Raw genomic sequence first — 24989 nt, forward strand, 5'->3', positions numbered from 1 at the left:
AGGCCCATGACCCTAAAAAAAAAAAAAAAAAAAAAAAAGCTGAAATCTTTTTCTCATTTGGCAATACAACCCGAGCTGAATAAAGTGTTTACCCTGCTTATTGTAAGTATTTATATGTTTTGCTGTAAAAACGTCAATGTGTTTGATTATGAGAATCCAGCTATCTTCTATCAAGCCAGACATTAAAGAGGTTTGCAAAAACATTAAAAAATAAACATATAAAAATCAGGATGCGGTATGGATATAATAGGATTGAACACCTGCTGTTAATGGCTGAAGCTAGTAATGAGGGTGTGGGAGGGCTGTCATTATACTGGCTCCTTACTTCTGTGTATATTAACTTTATTTTAAAAATAAGTAGAAAGGTAATAAAGTAAATAATAAAATAAACATTTAAACCATTATAAAAATTAAATGAAACAAGTTCAAAAGTTTTACAAAATTTACAAGAACTGTCTTGTACAGTAGAGAGTATTGTCAGTCATGTTTATTTAGAACAAGTACTGCTCTGCTTATTATAAAATATATACCTTAAGATTAGATTTCTTTTATTATCATTTCCTCATATTGTTTTGTTTCTTCCACAAAGCTCCCTCCCCAATTATGACTGACAATTGAGTACAATAAATTTGCCTTACAACTCTTTAAAAATTATTTGCTCTTGTTTTTTGGGCTTTCTCCCATATGCTAGAGGTAGACATGGGCAAAAGAGCGTAATTAAGGGGAAAAAAAGAAAACACGAAAATACTAGAAATCGGCAACTGGTTACAATCCAAGTAGGACAGAAAGATATAAAAAGGAAAGACTACCGAGAGCATGAAGATGTGAGAGAGAGCTCTGTGTAGGTGAGTTAACTTCCCAAAAAGTAGAAGGAAAAAATAATATAAGGAGACCCCCGAATAAAGCTTCTTGGATGTTTTAATATTAATTCATCATTAAAAAATGATTTTTCTTGTTACGAGTTTCCTTTCTCAGGCCACAATACCAACGCGTTGATCAAGTTTGGGAGATGGGACAGAGGGAGGAGAGAGAGAGAAAGGAGAAGAAGGAGAAGGAAATAAAAATTCTTATTTATCAGATGTGGAAAATGAGGCAAAAGAAGGTCAAGCAAGGAAAAAAAAATGGGAGCTCTCTTTCTTAGTCATCAGCATGAAGCAGTCAACCATATATTCAAAAGCACAGCTCTAACTAAAGAAATTGTCTTTCCTACATTCAACTGGTATTCATACAAATATTCCTATTTGGCTGATGTCCTGTACCTATGCAATGAAAAAACTTAACTCACTGTGATGATAAATTACATTCTTAAAAGAAAATTTTCTTCCTGCTTAAAAAAGAAGGAAAAGTTACTATCCAGAGGTGGGGAAATAGCATTACCCTGAGTTGTCTTTGCCAATTCAGTTGTTCGTGGAAACTTGGTTGTGAAGAGTTCTTGGGTGGATTGGTCTGTTTCTGCTGGAGGAAACGCAGTAAGATGGCTGGCTTTAAATGATTATCATTATGAATGGGTCAAAAAGGAAACAAACAAACTCTACTCTTTTCTATCCCGTGCAGTGATAAAAGGGTAAATTGCATTAATAACTATGCCCAATAACCACCATATGTCAAAGATAATGGTATATTTTAATAACTCTCATTTATTATATTTACTGTCTTCTTGCACTATTATTTTAATGATTATTATAAGGATTTCAAAAGCTTTTAGTTCAGAATCATTGTTTCATGATACTGGACATGGCTATATTCTTGGATATGCCTCCTGTCTTTATGTATTATTGCCTTCAAGTTTCCTCCCTATTTCATGAGCTCCACAAATTATTTAGGTGAGCTGGAAAAAAATAGATCATAGAAAATAATGTGTATTTACACCATAGAAGAATAAATATCCTATTTATCTCATGTGAAAATCAAAGTTTGTTTATTGACATACTGGTGCATTACTCCTGACAAGATAAAAATAAGTATGGCAATACTCCCAGTCCCATATTATCTTGAAATCATTACAACATCATACCGACATAGCAAATTATACTGTTCACTTTGCTACATACTGGATCCAAGGAAATACTTGGTGCAAATAATATGTTGTCATCTTATTTTCTGCCTGTTTTATAATCTGGATTCTGCTCATAAGAGAGATTCTTGTAATAGTTGGTCCAGTAAATGGGGTACTTTAAAAAAAAACAAACAGGGAGTGGAATTTAGATAATTAGCACATCCAGCACTGGTTCTTGATAAGTACTTTTGACTTTGCCATCGTGGGTAATGTTGACTTTGAGGACCTAGGCTACAATAGATGAGTATTTGGTAATTAGGATACATTTGCTCATTCAGTTAAAAAATTTTTCCTTTGAAAAGGATTCCATTTTAAAATGTGATCAGTAACTTCATTTCAGCAGACACACACAAAGGATGGTTTTATCTGAAAATGGATGAAGGGAGGAAAATAAAGCCACTGATTTAAACAGCCATGTGGGACGTAGCATGGACAGGGCAGAGAAGCCAACAAACACAAGCTGGGAACTCTTGTTTTCCAGTTCATCTTCAGCCAAGTGTCAGGCAAAATTGGGTTTCCCACACAGTGAAGACATTGATGCTGAACTCTTCGAAAGCCTGGCCAGCTCATTCCAACCAACCCTACTGACTCATTCATGCATCTGTGTTCCTCCAGGCTACCCGGATGCTCATCAGATTAGTCTGGCTGCCATTCTCTACCCTGTGTCTCTTCCCTATCTGTCTTTAACCTTTCACACCTTTAACTTCAACTCTCATTCCAACTGGAAGACCCGGCATACATGTCACCTCCTCTGTGAAGCCTTCCCGGATACCCCCAGGTAGTTTCCTTGCTCAGCATGTTGCTCATTTCTCTATGAATTTATTGTATTGTATAACATGGGGGTGAATTCCAGGAGCTCTGGTGACTGAGTATGTGGGTTCCAATTTGGCTCTGACGTTAGCTATATGTCTTAACCAGATTTTTAAATCTTTCTGTGCCTCAATTTTCTAAGCTGTAAAATGGGGCAGGTAATAGAAACTACCTCACAAAGTTGTTACGTGCCTTAAATTTAAAAATACATGTAGAACACTGGGTAGCACAGAGGAAGCACAGCTACTGCTAAATCCTGTCTTCATATTAGATGGCGAGCTCTCCAGGGTAACCTTTAAAACAGTTTTATTTTGGAATTCCTATTGCTTGGCATTGCAGTTAGCCCCCAAAAGATATTCAAATACTAGATGAAATTTTTCTTCCCAAATGCAGTTCCAAATATGGAAAAAGCAACAAAAGAATATAGCATTGATATACTTTGGGAAGATTCTTTTTTAAAAAAATAATTGGAGGGCTTCCCTCGTGGCACAGTGGTTGGGAGTCCGCCTGCCAGTGCAGGAGACATGGGTCCGTGCCCTGGTCCAGGAGGATCCCACATGCTGTGGAGCGGCTGGGCCCGTGAACCATGGCCGCTGAGCCTGCGTGTCCGGAGCCTGTGCTCCGCAACGGGAGAGGCCACAGCAGTGAGAGGCCCGTGTACCACAAAAATAATAATAATAATAATTGGAATTTTGTCAAGATGTTTCAAAATATTCTCATTTTATATTAGAAATCAGCATAAATATTAGAAGGACAAATATACAGTTAATGTAAAAGAATCAAGTGAAATGGGTATTTTTTTTATAATGATATGAAGAGACCCTCTGTGGTTTGGAAATCTATGAACACAAATGTACATATGGCTACTTTAAGGGCAATTCCTAAAATGTTAAGTCCTCAATAGACTGAAATAGTAAAACAAAATTTACCCAGAGTGGTTTGTAGTTCCTCTTGACTAGAACTCGGTGAAATCATAGGAATGAAAGGGCTGCCTCGTGTCTCTAAAGGAGCTGAAAAGACAAGTACCAAGGTTGTCAATCTTTAGATTCAAAAGCCAGCACCCAGCCAGAATAATATTACATGAGATTCCTTTATTTGAAATAGAAAAACAGAAAACATTAAGTGAGTCAGGAAGAAGAAAGTTAAGTGTGCATAGAACCTTCAGGAAGATGACTGTGGAACATAGAATAATGGTTCTCAACTGTTTTTTCCACCAGGATAGATAATAAATGACATTCAGTGCTTGACATACTCTATGACCATAGCTGGTTAAGACAGGTGTGGGTAAGACATGGTCCTTGGTCTGTCAGCTGCAGCTCTCCCATCCAAGAGAGCACATAGGATTACAACAGGAGAGAGAATATCATCACTGTGGCAAGCACCTGGCGTCTGCTCGTTTATTTTTAAAAATAAACTGGTGGCAAACTTTAGTATTTTGACCAATATTAATAATAATTACTTGCCAGCATCTTCCACAGCATGTTAGTGGGTTATAACACCACAGCTGAGAACCACTAAACCAGCAGAAAAAGTTAACTAGGTGGGCGTGAGTAAGGTGGAATCATTCTGAACACAGAGACAAATGAGGTAGGTGAGAATGGGCTCGGTAGTGAGCTGTCTTAAATTGGTCTTCAGAGCAAACCTTTAGAACATTGCCCTTCTATTTTGAAACCACTGCCTTTCTATTTTGGAAAGAGTAAAAATAATGAGAATGAAACAACGAAGAGGACTGAGGACAGATGATGTTTCAATGTGATCATTTGAGAAAGACCTGCAATCTTGATGGCAGCCAGGAAAAGAATTAGAGTGGGTCAAATGGGAAAACCATTACCTAGTGTTGTCTCTGGCAGATCAATTCTAAAGGTAACAGGTTGCAGAACTAGGCCAAAAGCAAACCAAAGAAATATATTTATGAGAATTACTACCTGGTGAAGTAAACCCAGTTTCTGTGTCTCTACAATGCACCCGTTTGAACATTTAAACATTCTCTTAGAATCATAATAAATACGAGAAAATTCCATACCTTAGGTGACACCCAGGGAACTTAGTTCAACTAAAACTTTAAAGTTTTCGTTCACTGTCACTATGAGGAAAATTTGATTAGGCACCCATATTTTTAACTTAAAAGTACACCCACATTTGGAATGTAGCAATATTTACATTCTGAAAGAAGGTGAAAATGGTTGGCTCAGGTAATAATTATATCTTATAACTTTAGCATGATTTTCTATTCAGCAAAAATACTTTCAGGGAAAATAAACTAATTCTACACTATTCTCTCATGGGGAAAAATTTGTCAAGCAGATTGTATGATTAAACCTCCCCAAAAGAAATACACATTTTCTATCCATAATTTTCTCTGAACTTCTTCCACATCACAATCATTCCCAAAATATATTTACCTCAAGAATATTTTTTGAAAAATACACTTCGTAACTGGGAAAATAAAACAATTCATTTACCAGGTTCGCTCTGAGAGACTTCAGGGTCTGGTTTATGGGGAAGGAGCACATCTCTTGGAACTGAAAGAAAAAGATTATAAAACACTGTGCACTCTAAATGTCATACCTGGAGTGAAACTTAATCCATAGACCTAAAACCCTGGGGAGCATGAATGAAGCAAAGATGTTTTCACAAGGGCTAAAGGGCTAAGCCAAGAAGAGGACCATCTTTCTGAAACGGAAAAATGTCACTGTGTAGGAAAGGTTCTAATGGCAGTAAAACAAAGTTGGTCACAGGTCATTTCGAAGATTCTGTTGAGGGAAAAAAAAGGAAGAAAAAACTAATGTAATTAAACACAAGGAGGTAGGTCTCCCTCAAGTTGTCTTCAATAGGTCAGTTTTTGTCTGAAGAGGTTATAGCTGCCATTTGATATTCCTGCTAAAATTCCACTGACAGCAATAGAAAATACAGTATCTTAAAGAAATGGCCTGGGCCTCCCTGGTGGCGCAGTGGTAGAGAGTCCGCCTGCCGATGCAGGGGACACGGGTTCGTGCCCTGGTCCGGGAAGATACCACATGCCGCGGAGCGGCTGGGCCCGTGAGCCATGGCCGCTGAGCCTGTGCTCCGCAACGGGAGAGGCCACAACAGTGACAGGCCCGTGTACCAAAAAAAAAGAAAAAGAGAAAGAAATGGCCTGCAAATTGAGGAAAACAGGAAGAAAGGCAAAACTCTTGAATATCTAAGGGAAGAACAAAGTTTTATTCTAAAAGGCACTAACAGTTATGGGGAGAAAATAAAGCAGGAAGGATCAGTCACTCATTAGAAGATACCGAATGTAAAGTTTATGACAGTGCTTGTTACATAGTAAATGTTAGATAAATGTTGCCATTTTTGTCATTCTTAGTGATATGGCTTCTAGTATAATAGGTATTAAGTATAGGTATTAGGGCCTCCTGACATATGAGAACATGAAAACAAAGGAGAAAAATATACGCTAAACAATAATCACATTCAGTCCTGATATCCAGTATATTTTTAATGCCTGTGTCCAGTTCTACTTCGGCAAAATAAAATGGTAGGCTGGGAATTTGATACCTTTTCTCTCATTGGGGAAAATACCAGGGTGATTTGCCTGTTGTTAGTACCAGATTTCTATGGCAAATCTCCTTTCAGGAGCAAGATGACGTATTTCTTTAACTCAGTTTCCCTAAAAGGAGGTCCTTGTCAACCCTACTCACTCACTGAAAAGCTTTCCTACCACACCAAATTCATAAATACCCTTAGGTATGCAGTGTAACTTTCTTGCATCTTATATGATGCTGGAGGAGAAAAATTAGGATTCAGGCTACAACTCTGCCTCTGAGAAAGATGAAGAAAACTTTTGTACCATGAGGTGGACAAGGGGCACTTTATCATTAGTGTAGAAACAGATTATATAAGATGGACGTTCATTCTCTTTTATGGCTTTTGGGATCACATTTAACGCGCACATCACATCTGTTCTTAGTCTAGGCCACTAAGCAAGTGCGAGTGAAATCAGTGGAATTTGGTCCACTGAAACGAAATGTGACTCCATTAGAACTTCTATGAGCTAAAGGGTAACCACCAGGGGAACTTGATATCTGGACTTTTTTTTAAAAAAGGTAACTTCAAAAAGATCAGTGGTGCACAAAGTTAAAGAAAACCCATCACCATAGTGAACACTTCACCTTTGCTATGTAGTATTTTTAAGGACTGAAGTGGTAAAATATGAGGAATTTCCAGTTGTAAATCAAACTAACTGTTATCTGGAGGGTGAGGGAGAAGGCATTTTGGTGTGCGTCTGAGAAGGTCACAGCCATACAGAGCAGTCTGAGTTTATAAACATCCTCATTGGTTGCAGTGCTAGACTATACAGAGAGGAGCCGGATTAAGGAAAGGAGAAGCTAAAAAGAAATGTGCTACCAATAAATCCACCATATACTGTAAATACATGATTCACTGCCTGCCTTCGTTTCCTGAGGAATTTAGACTAATGTGGATCCCTGCTGCTGCAATTGGCACTTTCTAACCATGAAGGGATGATTTAATAACTGCCATGCCAGACGTTCTAAAGCAGGTGAAATCAGTGGAAAGGAAAGAACTAGAAATATTCACAGGAAAGGGATATGAATCATTCTCTTTCTTGGTCAACGGCAGCTCCAACAAATGCAAAGTTGTTTTTTTCTTTTTCCCAATGTGGCATTCCTCCGTATATTTAATTGAATAAGAGCATGATTCTTAAAACCAAAATCTTCCATGCTGGAGGAAACTTACAGTGTAAATCATGACAGTGTATTAAGAAGGCAGTTTTGACTTCTTTATAAGATTACTTACCATTATTATATTTTAGACCCATTTGTATAGGCCAATTTACCATTTATATTAAATAACCAATTAACTTACCAGTTATATTAAGTGTCTTTTTGAATAAAGGGCACGTTTCCAAAGAACAATTCAACTAGCGTGAGACAACTGTGAGTGGAAATGTCCAATATGGACAAATGTAAATGAATACGCATGAATGTTTTGCCAGAGTAGATGAGAGAATGAAGGTGTCGCTCTCTGATAGAGATGGTGGAATAAGGAATCTTCAGTAAGGTTTACCCCTGCAATAGGCTACAAAGAGAGTCTCTTAGAAAAGTAACACACATAGACCACACACCATTTTCACCTCCAGATTCCCTCTTCCTTTATGCTAACCTTGTACCCTAAGGTCCACTTTCAGAGCTTTACCTGTGCTCTTGGGTCACCTTCCCTCCCATCTCCTCTGGGGCCTTTTGCTTTCCATTATTTCTATTACCTTCTATTTTTCTCCATTAGTCCATATTTATTTATCCATGAGTTTCTCCCTCTCCACCTATAAAACAGCTCAAATGCTCCAACATCCTAACATTAATAACCATTTCCTTGACATGGCTTCCCCTTCAAACCATCCCTTTCTTGCTCTTATTCCTTTCCTCTAAAAACTCTATCTGCCTCTGCTTCCTGATCTCTTAACTGCATCTTCTCCATTCACTGTGGACTGGCTTCCTGATCTCCTGCACCCACTCCCGCACCCACGGATCCATGAGGCCTCATCCGTAGTTCTGAAGTTCAAAATGCTCTGAAGACAGAAAGTGTTTTTTTTTTCTTAACTTATTTGACAGTAAAACCTGACTAGAACTGACCTGAGGCTATTTGCAGTTTTTATTCATCCTGAGTAGTGTGACTGTTCATACTTCCCACTGCAGACTTATGAATATGCTTGTAATCGACGGTCTATGTGCTGTTTTACCTTGCCAAAGTCTGAAAATTGCTGAATTCTGAAGCAGTGGCCCACAGGTTTCAGATGCAGGCTTTTGGACCCACACTGTCAAGTCCAACAGCTCTTCTGACACCTGTCCACCTCACTGTCATTGACGGCTGCCCTTCCCTGTCTTGCCTCCCGAGTCCCTCTTTCCTGCTACTTGGATCTTTTGACAGCAAATTCTGACGGTTCCTCTTCCTCTGTCCACTCTTGAAATATAACTGTGTCCCCTACGACTTTGATCTCTGATCTCTTATTTTCTGTCTGTACTTTCTCCTGGATGATGTCATTCACTCACAAGATTTAAGAAGCTTCTATATGTAGACACATGACTCCCAAATCTATATCCTAAATATCGACCTCTGTTTATAGATATCCAAAAATACATTTCAACCACCAGTCCTGCTGGCCCTCCAAACCTAGCATGTACAAACACAAGCCTTCACTCCTCCCTCTGTGTTCCCTGCCTTAGTTAATGGTATTATCATCTACCACCTGCCCAAGCTAGAAATCACAGTGTCATCCTTCTCTCCATAACACCATTCAGTCATTGTCTACATCCTAGCAATTCCATCTCCAAAAGACATTTTAGCATTAGTCTCTTCTTTCCTAACTGCAAAAATGCTGATGTGTGACTGCAAATTAGAATTTGCCCAAGAGAGCAGTTACAGAACATTTGTAGCATTGGATAGCCTACTGAAATCTAAACGTTTTTGCCCCTGGTTTGCTCCCGATGACTGAAGTCTATCCAAATACTTCTGTGGTGACAGACGTTCCAACAAAGCCAAGACAGCCCTTGGTACAGAAACAAATCTACAAAGAAGGCACAGCTCTGTTGAGCCAGGCATCAGGGCAGGTCCTTTGCTCTGAATTCAAAAGCATTCCTCCAAGGCAGATCAAAAGAAAAGCCAGTTCTGTTTTGGTTCTGGACATGATGTGTGGGCTCAGTTTGTCTAGATTCCTCATTAAGTGTTGTAGATAATTCAACTGAGTGACTGAAAGATATTTTCTAAAGGCCTAACTGGATGAAACGTGTGTTATACCTAGGAATCTATAGAATGAAAGAGCTGTATAGATAATCCGAGACTGACTTATTTGGTACCGGTCTAAAAATTCAGTTTTGTCACTTCTGGTATCTCTCAGTATAAATTTTGAGATAAACATTGTGTTAAAACATAACTATGTCCTGATTTCAGTACTACTTTTTACATTTTTATAGAGCATCTATCTCTATAAAAAGGATAGAGATACAAGTACACATTAAGTTTACATGTAATTTACCCTGTTTTCTGAGGAGCCAGTAAACAAGGTTGTGGGCTCATTAGGATGCAAACCTGAGCCTAGATACAACCCCAAGACTGTTTGAATCCAGTCTGTTAAAACACTTGGGAGAACATTAAATAGTAGCAAAGATTGCCTGTGATTCTTCCCATAGCATCACACCCCTGGAGCAATAGGGGAACCCCAGATGGACACAATGGCAGGACCAACACTAGGTTTAGAGACAGAATTCAATCTGAACATTTGGAACTGGAGAGTCAATAGAATAAGCTCAATGAAGGCTCCAGAGAGAGCGTTTGTGCTGTCGTTCCAGGGCTCAAATGTACAGATCAGAGTGTCTGTGAAAAAGAAGGTGTTGATGGAATTAAGGCAAATAGTAGACATTTAAAAAAGAAAAAGTTGAACTATTAGATATATTGGTTTAATGAGATTGTGTCATATCAGGACCAATAGTATTGCTTTCCCTAACGAAAAGTGAATATAATCACTCATATCTACTGTTGTTATCCGTAATGACTTCATTTCTGTTACATATTTTTTCCTCAGTTGAAAACAAGAAGCTGACCTTTTGCAAGTGGGAAGATCAGCTTTTTCCTTATTGGCATTTATAATATTGACTGTTGCATTTAGCAGTACTAATTTAAAGTCTAGACTTCAGGGCAAAAGAGGCTCTTTTCAGCCTATCACCACCTGCAACAAGCTAGCCATTCCACAGCGACAGTAACACCCTGCGCTTATACAACCTGGAAAACATGATAGCAAGTGAATTCACTTGCCTCCAAAATGCCATCATTTCAAGCTACAGCTCAGAAATCCTTTGGTTCTAGGAATGTTCTATATGCTTCCAGGACCATCTAAGAATTTATAATAATTGGACCTTAAAAAAAAGCGGGGGGGAACTTATTGTATTTCTCAGATACTCTAGTTAAAAACTTGGTTTGGCTTATTAGTGAACCAACAGTGAACTAATTAGTGAAGCTAACAGCAGCTTTGTACGGTCACTTGAGGATCTAGAGAAACGTCTGGGTCCTTGCATTCCCTACCTTGACTACTCCCACAAACACGAGATTATTCCCCCCATAAAGGGGCAAAAAGCCTTCTCAAATGACAGGCAAGAAATTGATCTGTAGCTAAAGAAATCAGTTTTCCTGTGTGAAACAAATTTCTTGACTCAAGCAACTGCTCCACGAATGGGTAAAATAGAATTTAAAAGGAAAAAAAAAAGACCCTCAATACTGGATAGTGTAAAATGTTTGAACCCAAGAAAATGGTTAAACATCATTTCCTCCATTTGTAAAACATCATTTTATCACTTTTGTGGGAAAATCCCCAATTCTTTATTTTATCTTGGTGAAACGTGAGCACAGCACAGTTAACATTGGTAGGTTATTTTTTGGAAGTCAAAAAATAAGAGAATTTTAATTCTAGAAGAAGCATTCTACTTTTGGCATAATTCTCTGCCTTTGGATTATATCAATGGCTTACCATATGAGCACTTAGATAACTAAGTGATATAGATAACTATATCACACATGATCAACGTGGTACATGAACAGAAGTGAAACATGGACCTCACATCTATCAGTCCTCATGTTTCATTGTAGCAGAGTGTGACTGTAGAATGCATTTGGCTTAAACATGAAATAAAGCATTTACCAGGCTGAGTATAGGACATTTCTGGACTTGGTGATGTCTTTGGCTTCGGAGTAACATGCTGGAACACCTTAGGAGCTGAAAGAGAGAGCTCGGATCATGAGTCATTTGGTTTTAGCATCTCCCAGTCTTGCTTAACACATATGACAAAGTATAAGACTGATTACTGATTTTTAAAAAGTATTGAAATGGGATTTAGATGGAAAAATAAACCTTAAGCTCTAAAAATAGATCAGTTAGAATTCCAGATACTTTAAGAAAAATGAAATCTGAGAAACAGCAAAATTTGACTAAGCATAAGAACAGGATGAATAATTTTTTTAAAACATCATTTCAGAAGAGTTAGCAATTTAATTAATGCAAGAGTGCTCTTCTTTTGTGGATGTTTGCTTGACTTCTTAAACGCATCCCCATGTCTTTCTGTGAAGACGAATTCAGTGAAGTCAGAATGGGAGCCCATGAAGTATGGAAAAGAGCAGCTTAAAGTCAGCTCAGAACAGCAGAAAGAGAAGTGGGCAACGGAATGGAATGGTGGGCTCGCATTCTATATCCCCGGCAATTGTTAGGCTCTAAATAAACCTTTAAATGACATGTTCACAAACCAAAATTGTCTTTCCACAGCTGTTCCTTTGGAGTAACAAGGTGTAAATGTAATAGATACCAGGAAAAAAAAAAAGGTCTACTTTATTTATAGCTCATTTTACAATTTCAAAAGTACTTTCATAAGGATTATGCCCTTTGATTCTCACCGTACTGCTGAGAGGAAGGAATTATCAGCTTCACTTTAAAGCTATTTGCCTGGGGTCACGTGATCATTAAGCACCAGAGACAAGACCTGAACACTGAGGTCCAGACATGACTGCTAGGTCCCAACACTTGGGCTCGCTATATCCCAGCTCTGCAGGTCACATTTTAACTTGTTCCTCATTTTTTTAGGTGGAATTAACAAACCGGTCCTAACTGAAAGGGTGATTGTGAGAATTAAGTGTGAAATGTCAAAATGATGTGAAAGCTAAACCCCTATAAGTATCTGTTTCTACTTCTGGAGAATCTTTACAAATTTGACATTGAAGGATCTGAGTATATTTTGCTTTTCACATTGTTTGCCCCCTCAAGAATTAGGAGCAATTTTGATGGTTATAAGATTTCTAGATATAAAATCATTAACAGGACTGTTCATTATCACTTATGAACATAGGCATCTAAAAATCAAACCTGTATTTTCATGATGAAATATTCTTGATGGTTTCTTCCAAATTTTTGATCCCACTATCCCCTCAAATGCCAAATATAGTAAATTTAACTTTTGCTATCTCATTTATCAACATAGTTTAAGTATAAATGAGGTGGCATGCCCAATTACAGAATTTCATTCTGAGAATAGTGGTAGATGAACACACTGCATTGCTCTTTAAGTTGTGCACTATTGTTAGATGATGCCCTTAGAGCCCAACATAATAATTTGCATTTGATATTGACATTGTACGTACGAACAGAACATTCTCCCATTCAAATGGCCTTTTGAAATTCACAACAGCTAGCCAGGGGTAAGGAGGGAGCACTACTAGGGTTTAAATACTTGTTTTTGAACTGCTGAGTGATACATATGTATACATACACAAATATCCTTGAAAGACTATACAAACCTAGGGTATTGCTGGGATCTATTAAGTAAAGCTCATATTTTCCTGGGTAAGAGAGATCCTAATTTCACCCACTTTTAAGAGGAATAAGTAGAGTGCATTTTTTCATGATCAATTTTCCAAATAGTCCCCTTACACTAGGTTGCCCTGACAAAGCCAGAAGTGTTTGGATTGTAGCTACTTTCTAGGGGAGATGCTGATGGGCTGGGAGTTTGCTCAGTTGGGACAGAATCAGGATGCTCTCTTGTTATAGTCTGCAGTCACTCCAGGGTTTCAGAGTGAGAGTGAACCACTGAGCGTATGCATCTATCCATTCTGAAGGTTAGCTAAAGGTCTAAATCAAAATCAAACAAAGTTGAAACTTAGAATACAGTGTCATAATGGGAAATTAGAGTAAGCTCCTGATTTACTGTATTGTATTTTTATAAGTGCAGAGTACGGCTCAAAAAGATAAAATTATGAATAAGTCTTCCTTCTTAGTTCATATCTCCTTTACTTTTTAAAATGTTACTAATGAGGACTTTATATCCTCAATGTCTTAACTTCCAGCACTTCTTGTTTCTCATCTTTTCTCTTATTTTCCATCATTCATTGTTTTATGCTTTCTTATTTCTTTCCATTTCTCCTTTTTCTGCCTCATTTGTTCTATGCTTTACATTCACATAAAAGATTGAGAGCTTCTTCTCGTGATTTTATCTGCTGATTTCTTAAAGTTAGATTTTAGTTTCCTATCCACAAATTTAATATACTTGCTTTGTTTTTTATTCTTATTCTATTATTCATTACTTATTCACTAATCATCAATTATTTTTCCCAGTATTTCTTATATATTAATAGTTCAAATTTATTTCTTGTTATTATTTTAAATTTCTTATTCTTTCAGATGATTGTTGCTTTGGTACCTTCATCTACTTACATATCACACCCATACTATTTTTAAGCAAAGTTTTAGTAATTAAATAAAAACACATTTTAAAATACATTAAAGCAGATTTAAAATCATTAGCTAGATGTAGTAAATGGAACTGTTTTTTAAGGAGTTTTCCTTCAAAGAAAAAGTAATAGGTAAAATTTCTCTCAGAAATATTAAAGGAAGTGTTAATACCTCTCAGATATTAAAGACCATCCCCACATCTACAGTTTTTTTCTTTCAGTAGGGATACTGAGATATGATTAAAGAATTTGTGTTGGTAATTCAGAGCTACTACCTAGATCAAGCATAATTTTGATGCTGCTAACATTTTCCTTTCCCCAGACCACTGGTCATAGTTAGGGTTCCTTTCCTAGTAAATTGGGTTGGTGCACTACATATGCTTTTTGGAAGTGGGCCATGTATAAAAAATAAAGTTAGATTTAGGGGACTGGCCTAGACTATAACTTCCTTGACTACAGAAGGATGAAATTTTGTTTCACATTCCCAGTGTCTAGCACATTGTCTGGTGTGAGGTCAGCATGCAATAAGTAGTTGTTAAGTGACTAACTGATGAAATGAATTAATCAGCCACTTAAGCACCAAGGGTGGTACAATTTTAAATTAGGAGAGAAGAGAGACAGGAGATCAGTTGATTCATGACAATAGACTAGGCATGACTGGGTATATGCTTGGAGTAGGGACCAATGTTAGAGATGTCTGGAAAAACTGATGGACTGCAGAGGCCAGATGAGGAAGAGGATAAAAATCGATGTAAAATGCTCAGGATCTGCAACAGATATAAATGAGAAACTGAAAGGAGGGAAAGATGAACTTTCTTTGAGGCATGTCAATTTTATGGTAGCCTGAAATGGAGATCTGCCAAAACAGTCAGAGGAACTGGACAAGATCTTGGTTGAGAAGTTAGGGTTAGAGTTAATCATTCAATCATTCAAGTAAGAGCTTCTTGAACAGAATAAAAAATAGTTTATAATGACTCTTGTTTAGGTCCTTCCCAAAATTCCTAGCAAAACAACCAAAGCAATATTATGTTATTATTTTACAGGAGAGGATATATATTAAAAATCTTCATGACCTAATGTTAAATAAAATTGACTGAAAGAAAAAAAAAATTAGGTGATTGGCAGGGGGAGGACATTCAAGGACCATGGAAGGTTTTCTCAAGCTGCGAGAAGTGAAGGGAGCAGGCAGGCTACTCTTTTAAGAAATTCCATTCTCCTCCATCCCCCTCTCAAATAATATAACAAAAGTGAAGCTTCTGGAATAAGCTACTCCAATCATATACTTTTTGATAAAGTCTAAAAATAAATGTAAATATTTATTAGGTTTCAAAGGAAGTCTTATTTTATAAGGGTTAAAAACCTAACTTGCTATAATTCAACAGAGTAACTCCACTAACATCAAACTTTTCAGGCCAGAATATAAAATAAGTATTTACCTGGCTGTGTTGGTGGGATTCTTAGACGTGGAGATATTTTTGGTTTGGGAGGAGCTCGCGGTGTCTGCTTGGGCACTAAAAGAAAGGATATAGGTTCGGAGCTCTTGAGGTCTTCAAGAGTCACAGTACCTAAACCTCTAGGATCTCAGAGATGTTTGTTGAGTAATTGAAGACCTAAATACACAGCAATTAAAGTTCCCAAAGAGCCACAAAGTATAAGAAGGTAATTTTCTTATTATAATGGAAAAAAAAAGGCAGCACATTAAAGATATCCAAGATGTTCTGCTGGCAAATGAAACTGTTGGAATTTTAGAAATATCCACTTCAAATACCTATTAAACAGGTTAAAAATAAATTTCATAATAAAATAATTCATCATTATAAGTTCACATCGTTTTATCAGAATAACCCAGTATAATATTTTAAGTGCAAAGAGATACAATTTCTTCTAAATAAAAAGCACATTACATTCCAAATATACCTAGAAAATGAATGTATCTTAATAGTAAGTGCTAATGGAAAAAAATTAATCTTGTTAAACAAAACACAATTTTTATTGGTCATATTGAAGAAGAAAAATTGAGCAGAAATTGAAAGGATACATTATTGAAGAAAGTTATTCTTCTGCTGAGCAATTCCCAAAGAAGTTCTAGTGTAAAAAATCAATTATTTCTTCACCAAGAAAATTAAAAGTTTATCCTGCTGGAGGAAAAGAATTATCAAATGAAAGATCGCAGCTTGTGGAAATACCTTGTTTGGTTGGGTTCAGTGTGTTTGGGATAAAGAGAGATAAGAAGAAACAAAATGGTTTTCAAGGTCACAGAGTTTCAGGCACCTTAAGAAAAGCTTGCTGAAAATAAGAGTTATTAGATAAAAGAAGAAGCTGAGTCTGTAGGGACTTCTTCCTGATAGTTAGTCAAAATATACAAGGCATGCAATCGTTTCAGTGGAATCTTCTTGCCTGTGGAGAGATGAACAAGATATGTTGGAGATTACACTGGTTTAGGAGCCTGGAGCTGGGAGATTTAGAGTTCGCTTTGCGGATCACTCGGTCTACAACATTGGGTTCTTCATCAACAGTAACAGGATTTTTAGGAGCCCTTCCAACCCTAAAATTCTATATTTCTATGGTGTTCTTAGTCTTGTGATATTCTGACTCTGAACTGCTTTGCTTGCCGAAGTTCGTACTGATAGGCTATTTGCTTCCCCAGGGTATAAGAGACCATCTTGCAGGTAAAGGCATGTCATGAGGCAATTCTATAAAAAATGATTCAGAATGAGATTAGTATCACTGATAGTATCTACGATTAAATATTTCAATCATATTAATGATTAAAGCTATTTAACAAAACTTTAGAAAAGTTAGAGATAATTGACACAGATCCAGTTAATGCAGTCAGTGTGGAATTTTGGTAAAAATTAAACTGTAGAGTTTAAGAGGCAAAGGATATTAACAGGATTTAACAGGACATTTTAGAGGACAATGAATAAAATTAATATCCATATCTCCTTTGGAAATAGAGCCATATAAAATAGTTTAATGGTCATCAAAATACAAGTTTGGGCTTCTTTTTGATAAACTGACATTCCAAGAGAGCCTGCAGATATTGAGAAAATTTTCCCTTGTAAGAAGAATATTTAGTTATCCGCATTGATGATTTGTTTTCCCATATTTCAAATTCCACCATCAAGTAAACCCTTACGACTTGCCAAGTAACCAGTTTGACTTCAGTTTCTCTTATTTGTATGCAGTGAAATGGCCAAACTGGCACAGGAAGGAGCAGTAGAAAGTAGTAAGGGACCTGAATAATGAGAAGATGACCGACCAATTGTACCCCTTTTTGTGGAATGCTCCAGTATTTCTGGAGGTTTTGGTTATCCTTAAACAAATTAACTATCTTAAAATAGTTTTTATATGACCACAGACCTTGTAAAACTAGTCAAGATGATAAAGTATTTAAAATTGCGATATTTATATTTTAAAAAGAATATAAATGTTCTTCCCCAGAAACATTACTATCTTCTATATGAAAGACTTGCAGAGTAGCTGAGAGGTGTTTTTCAGTTATATCCTAAATAATGTTCACAACACTGCCATATGACTGGCTACAGATTATGGATAGAAGGAAGAGTGGGGCATCAGAAAGGTAGGGTCAAATACTGCGAGCAGTGATTAAGTTAGGGCTTTTGATAACTAGTAATAGTGCCCATATATATTGTCTTTCCATTCTTGTAAGTTCTGCAAACACTCACCTTCTACATGAAACACAAAATAACGTATTTACCCGGTTCAGTCTGAGGCTCATCTGGGCTGGGTGGGATTACAGTTTGGGAAGGCAGAGGTGATGTTTCTACGGTAATTGAAGGAAAGTACCCAGGGTTACTATAGCACTTCACACACCTTGAGTACAGATGACAGAACAGATGGTAACAAGTGGATTTTAAAGAAAAAAAAGAAAGCAAATTGCAAGTCTACAGCAAAATAGCACTCCTACTTCTTCATAATGCATTTAGTTTAAAAGCTGCTTAGAGATGCCAGGTTACAAAATACTTTCAAGGTAAGCAATAGCCTTACTTTCTAAATCCTCACTCCACACTAGTACATCCCCAACAGTGCTAGAGAGATAGGTTCAGGAGGAACCATAAGGAGAAAAATAAATTTAAAATGTTAAGGCATAAGCCATTCAGCAGCATTGAATTTTGTTTAACTAATGAAGAAAAAATTCAAACATGTAAATGAATGTGATGAAATGAGTGTTAATGGAAAGTATGTTGCTAGGGCAGAAGGTATAAATGGATAATCATACAAAAAATATTATCTGAAGTATTCAACGTAATACCAAGCTGGCAGAATGTTTAACATTAGGAAAAAAGACACTTTAGATTTGACAGTTTCAGTGACTGAAGTAGAGAGATCAAGGTCTAGATACAAAGCTGAATGGGAGAAGACACTTTTTGGACAATGGTTATGAGTAGAAGCACCTAGAAAGAAAATTAACTGCCATGACAAAGAATGATGTTGCAACATGAATTCACAATGAGGGAGAACCTGGGTTCTCAGGTGATGGCGACAATGAGGGCAAAAACTGCCAGGGTGTGTCATTACCTAGCGTGATCTCAGGTGGTTCAGACACATTTGTAATAGATTCCACAACTGTATCAAAACAAAGGAGAACAATTTAAAAAAGCTTAAGATGTTAGGCCACAATCAAGTATCTCTTTCCTGAATATCAACACACCTCATTCTCTTGAGAATCTGCATCACATTTTTACAGATAGGACAATGGATTAGGATAAGAAAAAAGAATCAAGAGGGAAATCCTATTCTACAACCCTAATCCTCCAACTAATATTTATGTTTTAACTGTCATTAACTGTCAAATTTATTATGCCTCAATATTTAGATACCACAGAGAAACTGAAATTTTTGTATTCAGAGAGTCACTTATCATTTTAATTTTAAGAATTCAAGAATTTTAGAAGCTATAGCTCTTCAAAGCTATTCCACTGTAGATCAAGTACCCCAGCTTGAACTTTCAAATTCCATGAAATGTGATACTAACTAAAAATTTTTTGAATAAAAGAATAGAAGCATGAAAACCTTTACCACCTTCAGTCTTTGACTCCTCTGGCCTGAGTGGTGCTTTGGCAGTGGAATATACATAATCTATTTCAGTTGGTGCTAGGGAAGAAACAGGGAATGGCGGGTTAGTGGTGGACAGCCCATAGCACCCACTTTAATGGAACACTGTTTAATTTTAAAACAGAGGTTAATTAAGTAGATAGATTTGTGAGAATAAATAACATTTAGGTAGATTATGAAGATGACTACAATGAAGGCAGGAAATGAAGGCAGTGTGCAGTGTGGAACACATACACACACACACGATAACTGGCAGGGTCTACAGCGATTTCTACCTGGAGCAAAGCAGATAATTTCACTTCCTTATTTTTGTTTAAGGATTCTAGTGAGAAAAAGACATAGAGTGAGTCCTTTGAAAGCATGGGGATGAATCCTAAAAACAGTATGAAAATGAAAAATAGGATGTGCATATTTGTATTAAAAGTGATCAGGTATTAAAAAATGAAATTGTGCATTCACAATGAGAGGAAACTAAGCAAGGAAATTGTGAAACTTGCATAGCAACACAGCAGATACTAGCAAAATGGGCTGTATACAACATTTGACTGTCAAGTTTCACTGGATGAGCACAGGCAATACGTGAGGAGCCATGAAATGTCACAAAGCATGAGGACATCCCAAAATGACTTCCACAATGAGATGGAAAAGCACATATACCTGACTTCCCATTGGGGAACATTATTACCTATAGCTTCCTTTGATGACTCAGTGCTAAATGTAACCGATTCCAGGACTTCAGAAACTAGCAAAAAACACAAAATAGTAAAATTGATCAAGGATGGGTTGTTGTGAGCATTGAATGAATTCATACAAACTAAGTATTTAGACAAGTGCCTTGTACCTGTAAGTGCTCAATGTCAGCCGTTACCATAATAACAATAGTACTATTAACCCTAAAGGAAACTCTAATAACCGAATTCAGAATTTTATAAGTATTATAAGTTATCATTAACAACCATAGAACCTTGTTCCATCAACATAAGCATCAAAACGCCATTTAGCTTATTAAGAGATACACAAAAGGAATGAAAAGAAATTACAATCCTATGTTAAAAATAAGATCTGGTGTTTCAAAATAAATGTCAGAGAGTTGCAATAGCATTGAAAAGCATGATCTTTAAAATTTGTTTTTAATTTTGAAAGACAATAATGTTTAGGCTCATATTGTGTAAGGTGAAATTTTGTTATCTTTACTGAAGTGAGAACTTTCTCCTTCATTAATGGTCACAATTGAATGAGCATTCTTTTCACATAGCAGAGCAGAAGTTTAGCTTATTACTAAAGAGAACCACAAGCCTGTAACTTAGTGAAAAATAAAGGTAAAGAATAAAATCAGTTCTTCTAAGTGGTTCTGTTGACTACTTAATCAGATATGTGATTATTCTCTAATATTACACAGAGCAAACCCAAATGAAGATAAGGATTTCTATACAGTTGAATAACATAATTAACATGAAATAATGTATTACTCATTTACACCAGTATGCAATCATGGAAGGAGCATGTACAATATACAGAGTTGTTAAATGTGTATTCTTTTGTATTTTTTAATATTTGGAAATACAACATTTGGGGTATGCCCCCTGAAGCTCATGGTGTACCAGATAGATTAAATAATCTATTTACCAGGTTGACTTTGTGTCATTTCTAGGCTTGGTGATGTCACTGGTTTCAAAATAAGAGTATGCAGTTCAGTGGGAGCTGAAAGAAGAGGGTCTAAGATGTCAAACTAATTATGGATAATTTATTTCACAGGTAGCAACACATAGACCTTCAGAATCACAGGGTTATGGAGAGGCAATGCAGAGTATGCATTATTTAAAGCAGAGATTGGCAAATTATGGTCCTCCCAAATCCAGCCCTCTTCCCGACCTGTGAGCTAAGAGTGATTTTTACATTTTTAAATGATTGAAAAAAAATTAAAGGAAGAGTAATAATCTATGACATGTAAAAATGGTATGAAATTCAAATAAAGTTTTATTGGAACACAGCCACACCTTACAACCTAAGATGATTCAAGGCGTATTCACATATCACTTACATCTTGGCTTTGGTTACCTACAAGCTACAACAGCAGAACTGAGTAGCTGTGACAGACTGAATGGTCTGCAATATTCACTATTTAACTCTTCAAATAAAAAAATTTGCTGATTTGCTGACCCCTGATTTTAACTATCCTTCTAGAAAAAGGAAGAGCCTATTTGAAAAACTGAGGTTCTCAATGACTACTGTATCTGAATCTATTTTCCCACAAGGGCTTTCTAAGTATTTCCAACAGCTGGTTTCATGACAGTATCATTAACAAAATGTTCAGTATCATCTAGGAGTGTTTTATTCTATGTTCCAGTTTGACCACCCCCTTGGGTACCCTCAATAGGTGTCAAAACTTTTTTATTTTGCTGTTCCCACCATTCCAACCACTAATTCAAATCCTACTTAATTTCAAAGCTCAACTATTCTCTATCAGCCCACATAGATCCTTGACTCCTTTAAATATTTTCTTTCTAAATTTTTTACCAAACAAGCTGCTTTTGTATAAGCAAATTATCTTCTATCTAAGAAAAACCCAAGAACAGGTTTTCTTCACAATTATATTGTATTTTATTCAAGAGGTAAAACATGCCCTTACTTTTGATCTCTTCCTCTGCTCTACACCCTACCCTACTCAACTGCTAAAGTGGTGCTGGGACCACAGAGGGCAAGGAAATGGTTGTTTACCTAAGACAAAGAAGCAGTGCTATTTTAAAAAGAAATGAATGGAATAGAATGCTAAGAGAATTGAATAAGATGCATCTTTTGTCAGAGAGAATCCTTATGCATTTGGCTACCATATAAATCTCCAACCATGAACCTTCTTGTCCACATGAAATTGTAGAGATTCTACCTTCTCTGTTAGAGGGCACAGAGGTGGGAAATGCAAGTTACCAAGCCACATCACTGTCACTCTTGGGGCCCAACTGCAATAGGCTGGAAGGACTCCTTAAACAGAAAACCATAGATTTTCTTGATTTTTAAACTGTGAAGCTTTGGGAAATTTAGTGTTTAGGAGAAGGATTTCTTACCCTATGATTTGAAACTAAAGGAAGAAAATATTGAGTTGCTATTGTATTTGTAGGTCTAGAAACCATCAACAGCATTGTACCTGTACCAATGTTTTGTAAAATATCAGATTTTCTTGAGTTTATTGGCTGAGTTTGAAAAATTTTTACTTTACCAATCTAATTTGTTCCTTATCACTGAGGGTCTTTTAGAGACCAAAATTTGTTAATTTAAAGATATAGGTATTAATGTGTATAATTAGATACTCAGAGAGATTCCTACTTAGTAAAGGTTAAGAACCAATGTTAAACTGTTGTGGAGAATAAGGAATAGTCAAGTTCATCAGTGACGGGGGAGCTGTAACTTAGATTCACTAGAATTGACACTTCCAGGAAGCAACTTGTTTTGGGTAATTTAATATAACATGGAAACCTCATTCCTTAAAATAGGAAGAGATTAATGAGGATATCACAAAAATCTTACAGAAAGTAAGTTGCTCGGAGAAATTTCATGGTACTTAATTATTATCATTTTATAGATCTAAATACCAAATAGAAGGCAAACAATTTGGACTTCAGACTTTTCACTGAATCATATAATGAAATGTTAAAGGGGTTTTCATGGAAGATAGATTTCCTCAGCTGGATCCAGGGACAACTGTTAAAAGCAATAGGCAGCTCCTTAATTAAGAATCCTGACTACGTAAAAGATGAAGCATGAAACAGAATTACAATAGCACTCGAAGGAAGCGGGAGAAACTCTGGCCATGACAGTGATGGAGTGGGTTTTTAATGAGTGTAAAAGCATTTAATGAGGTCACAAAAATCATTACCTAATGTTGTTTCTGGAGCTTCAGAACTATGAATAACAGGTTCAAAGCTAGTAGCAGGAACTAACCAAAAGCAAGAACATGAACACAAGAAAGTTTAAACACACATAGAAAGTCTTAATTTTTCTTTCAAAACATTAATTTCAAATGACAATTTTTTTTTAAGTTTTGCATTCATAGAAAGCAAACAGTCCCTGTAGCTAGGAATAATTCATTGCAGAAGATAGGCACAACCTTTGAACTCTGCTATGAATCTTAGTATGGTCAACATGAGCCTTTCCTAGGTATTTGATTTTCTGATTCTCATATGGAAGCTAGCTTTGGAAAATCTGTTTAGGCAATATACACAAAAAAATATGTGAAAGTAACTTGTTACATTTCTTGGAAGCTGAAAAAAAAACCTATGTTTATGTATTCACAGCTATAATAAGTTGATAACGTGTTTAAATGTAGATATAGCAATAAATAACCATGAGTGACTATGCCAAGCTTGCTATAAATAAGAGAGACCAAGAACTTCACCCAAGAAGCAGCTGTTAACCACACCTCAATGCCTTGACTCTTAGGGAACATGAAGGCTGTTACTTCCCATTGGAGGCACTGCTTTGGGACTCCACTGGGACAGGCTGCTAGGGCTTACCCCTCAAACCATGAAATAACACATTTACCCAGTTTGGTCTGAGGTGCTTCAGGGCTTGATGTGGTTTTAGGTCTGGGACGTGGACGATGAACTCGTGATGTTTTAGGAGCTGAAGAAAGAAACGTTGGATTACTCTAGTGAAGGTGGTTTTGGAAATAAGGTTCCACATTTTCTAAATATGTTATATTTCCTTGAAATTTAAGACATATATTTTAAAGATGCAAATATGTTTGCCTATTTTGTTAATTCTTTTATCACTGAAGATTCTTCGGAGGTAAAACTCGCACATAAAATTAAGTCAAGAAATGAAGAGTCTTGTAAATGTCTATAAAAGGTAAGGACTATCATCAAACCATAGTAAGTTCACACTAAGAAATTAAATATGCCCCCCATCCATGGAACCATACAAATTGTTATGATTTAATTGGTCTAGAGAAGACATAGACATTCCCATGTCTGAAACTAAGCTTTAAATGTGGGCACTGTTTAGACAAAAGTACATGATACAAATTCAATTAAGATTACATGGTAGACAGACATTTTGATCTAAGTCCACACATAGCTTTCAAAAACAACAGGTAACTTCTTTTTAGAGTCTTCCATACTCTTATTAAGAAGAAAAATAAAGTTGAAGGACAGCAGAGGATGACAAGATAGTCTTATGAAGCTGGTGATAATGTTATTACGATGATGATGATGATAGAATGGATTGACAATGAGCAGGAAAAAACTGTTGGGGAACACAGAATATCATTACCTAACGTTGTTTCTGGAGCCTTGGTTCTAGGAGTGACATGTTCAAGGACTGTAGGAAGAACTGGCCAAAAATAATAAAATAAACCAAAGAGATTTTAAAAATTCACTTGGAGACTAATTTCAGAAGCCAGTTGTTAAGCTTCAGGACTGAGAGAAAAGAGACACACACTTGTTCTTTGCAAAGTTGACCAGATTGTGGTGAATATCAATTAATCTCATAAAATAGGTACACCATTGCACTTTGCTCAATATCACTGTGGTCAACAAGAAATTCTACATGTTTGATTATCTGATTCTGGTATGAAAGACTCTGCTGGACAAGCGTTTTACACATTTATATAATATATACTTTTCTAACTACTGGAAAAAGCATTTCTCAGTCTATTTGTACTTCTATACAAGTTGACATAAATGTCTACTATTTCAATAATCATGGGTACAATAACGAGCTCCTATGTTTGAAAGTATAAGGATCAATGTAACAAATGGAGTGTGTTCATCAAAATTTCAAAGTGGTCCTT

The 24989-nt window shown here is 36.4% G+C and overlaps 1 protein-coding gene across 3 annotated transcripts in view; it reads right to left on the reverse strand.

Moving 5' to 3' along the window:
- The window catches only part of ABI3BP (ABI family member 3 binding protein), a 260060-nt gene that overhangs the window by 56444 nt on the left and 178627 nt on the right, over positions 1-24989 (reverse strand). For 2 of the 3 annotated variants that reach the window (XM_024759291.1, XM_024759293.1), the window contains exons 19-24: positions 15562-15636; positions 11553-11627; positions 5329-5388; positions 4698-4745; positions 3796-3876; positions 1378-1455 (exon numbers count right to left, since the gene is read on the reverse strand). In XM_024759291.1, the coding sequence (XP_024615059.1) occupies positions 1378-1455; positions 3796-3876; positions 4698-4745; positions 5329-5388; positions 11553-11627; positions 15562-15636 (417 nt within the window). Of the gene's footprint in view, positions 1-1377; positions 1456-3795; positions 3877-4697; positions 4746-5328; positions 5389-11552; positions 11628-15561; positions 15637-17846; positions 17913-18667; positions 18716-19171; positions 19244-19889; positions 19947-20830; positions 20906-23075; positions 23136-23740; positions 23822-24469; positions 24530-24989 lie in introns of all 3 variants that reach the window. The other variant, XM_024759292.1, reaches the window with a different exon arrangement.

Source organism: Neophocaena asiaeorientalis, unplaced genomic scaffold (assembly GCF_003031525.2).
Source record: "Neophocaena asiaeorientalis asiaeorientalis breed wild unplaced genomic scaffold, Neophocaena_asiaeorientalis_V1.1 scaffold197, whole genome shotgun sequence".
NCBI classification, from domain to species: Eukaryota; Metazoa; Chordata; class Mammalia; order Artiodactyla; family Phocoenidae; genus Neophocaena; species Neophocaena asiaeorientalis.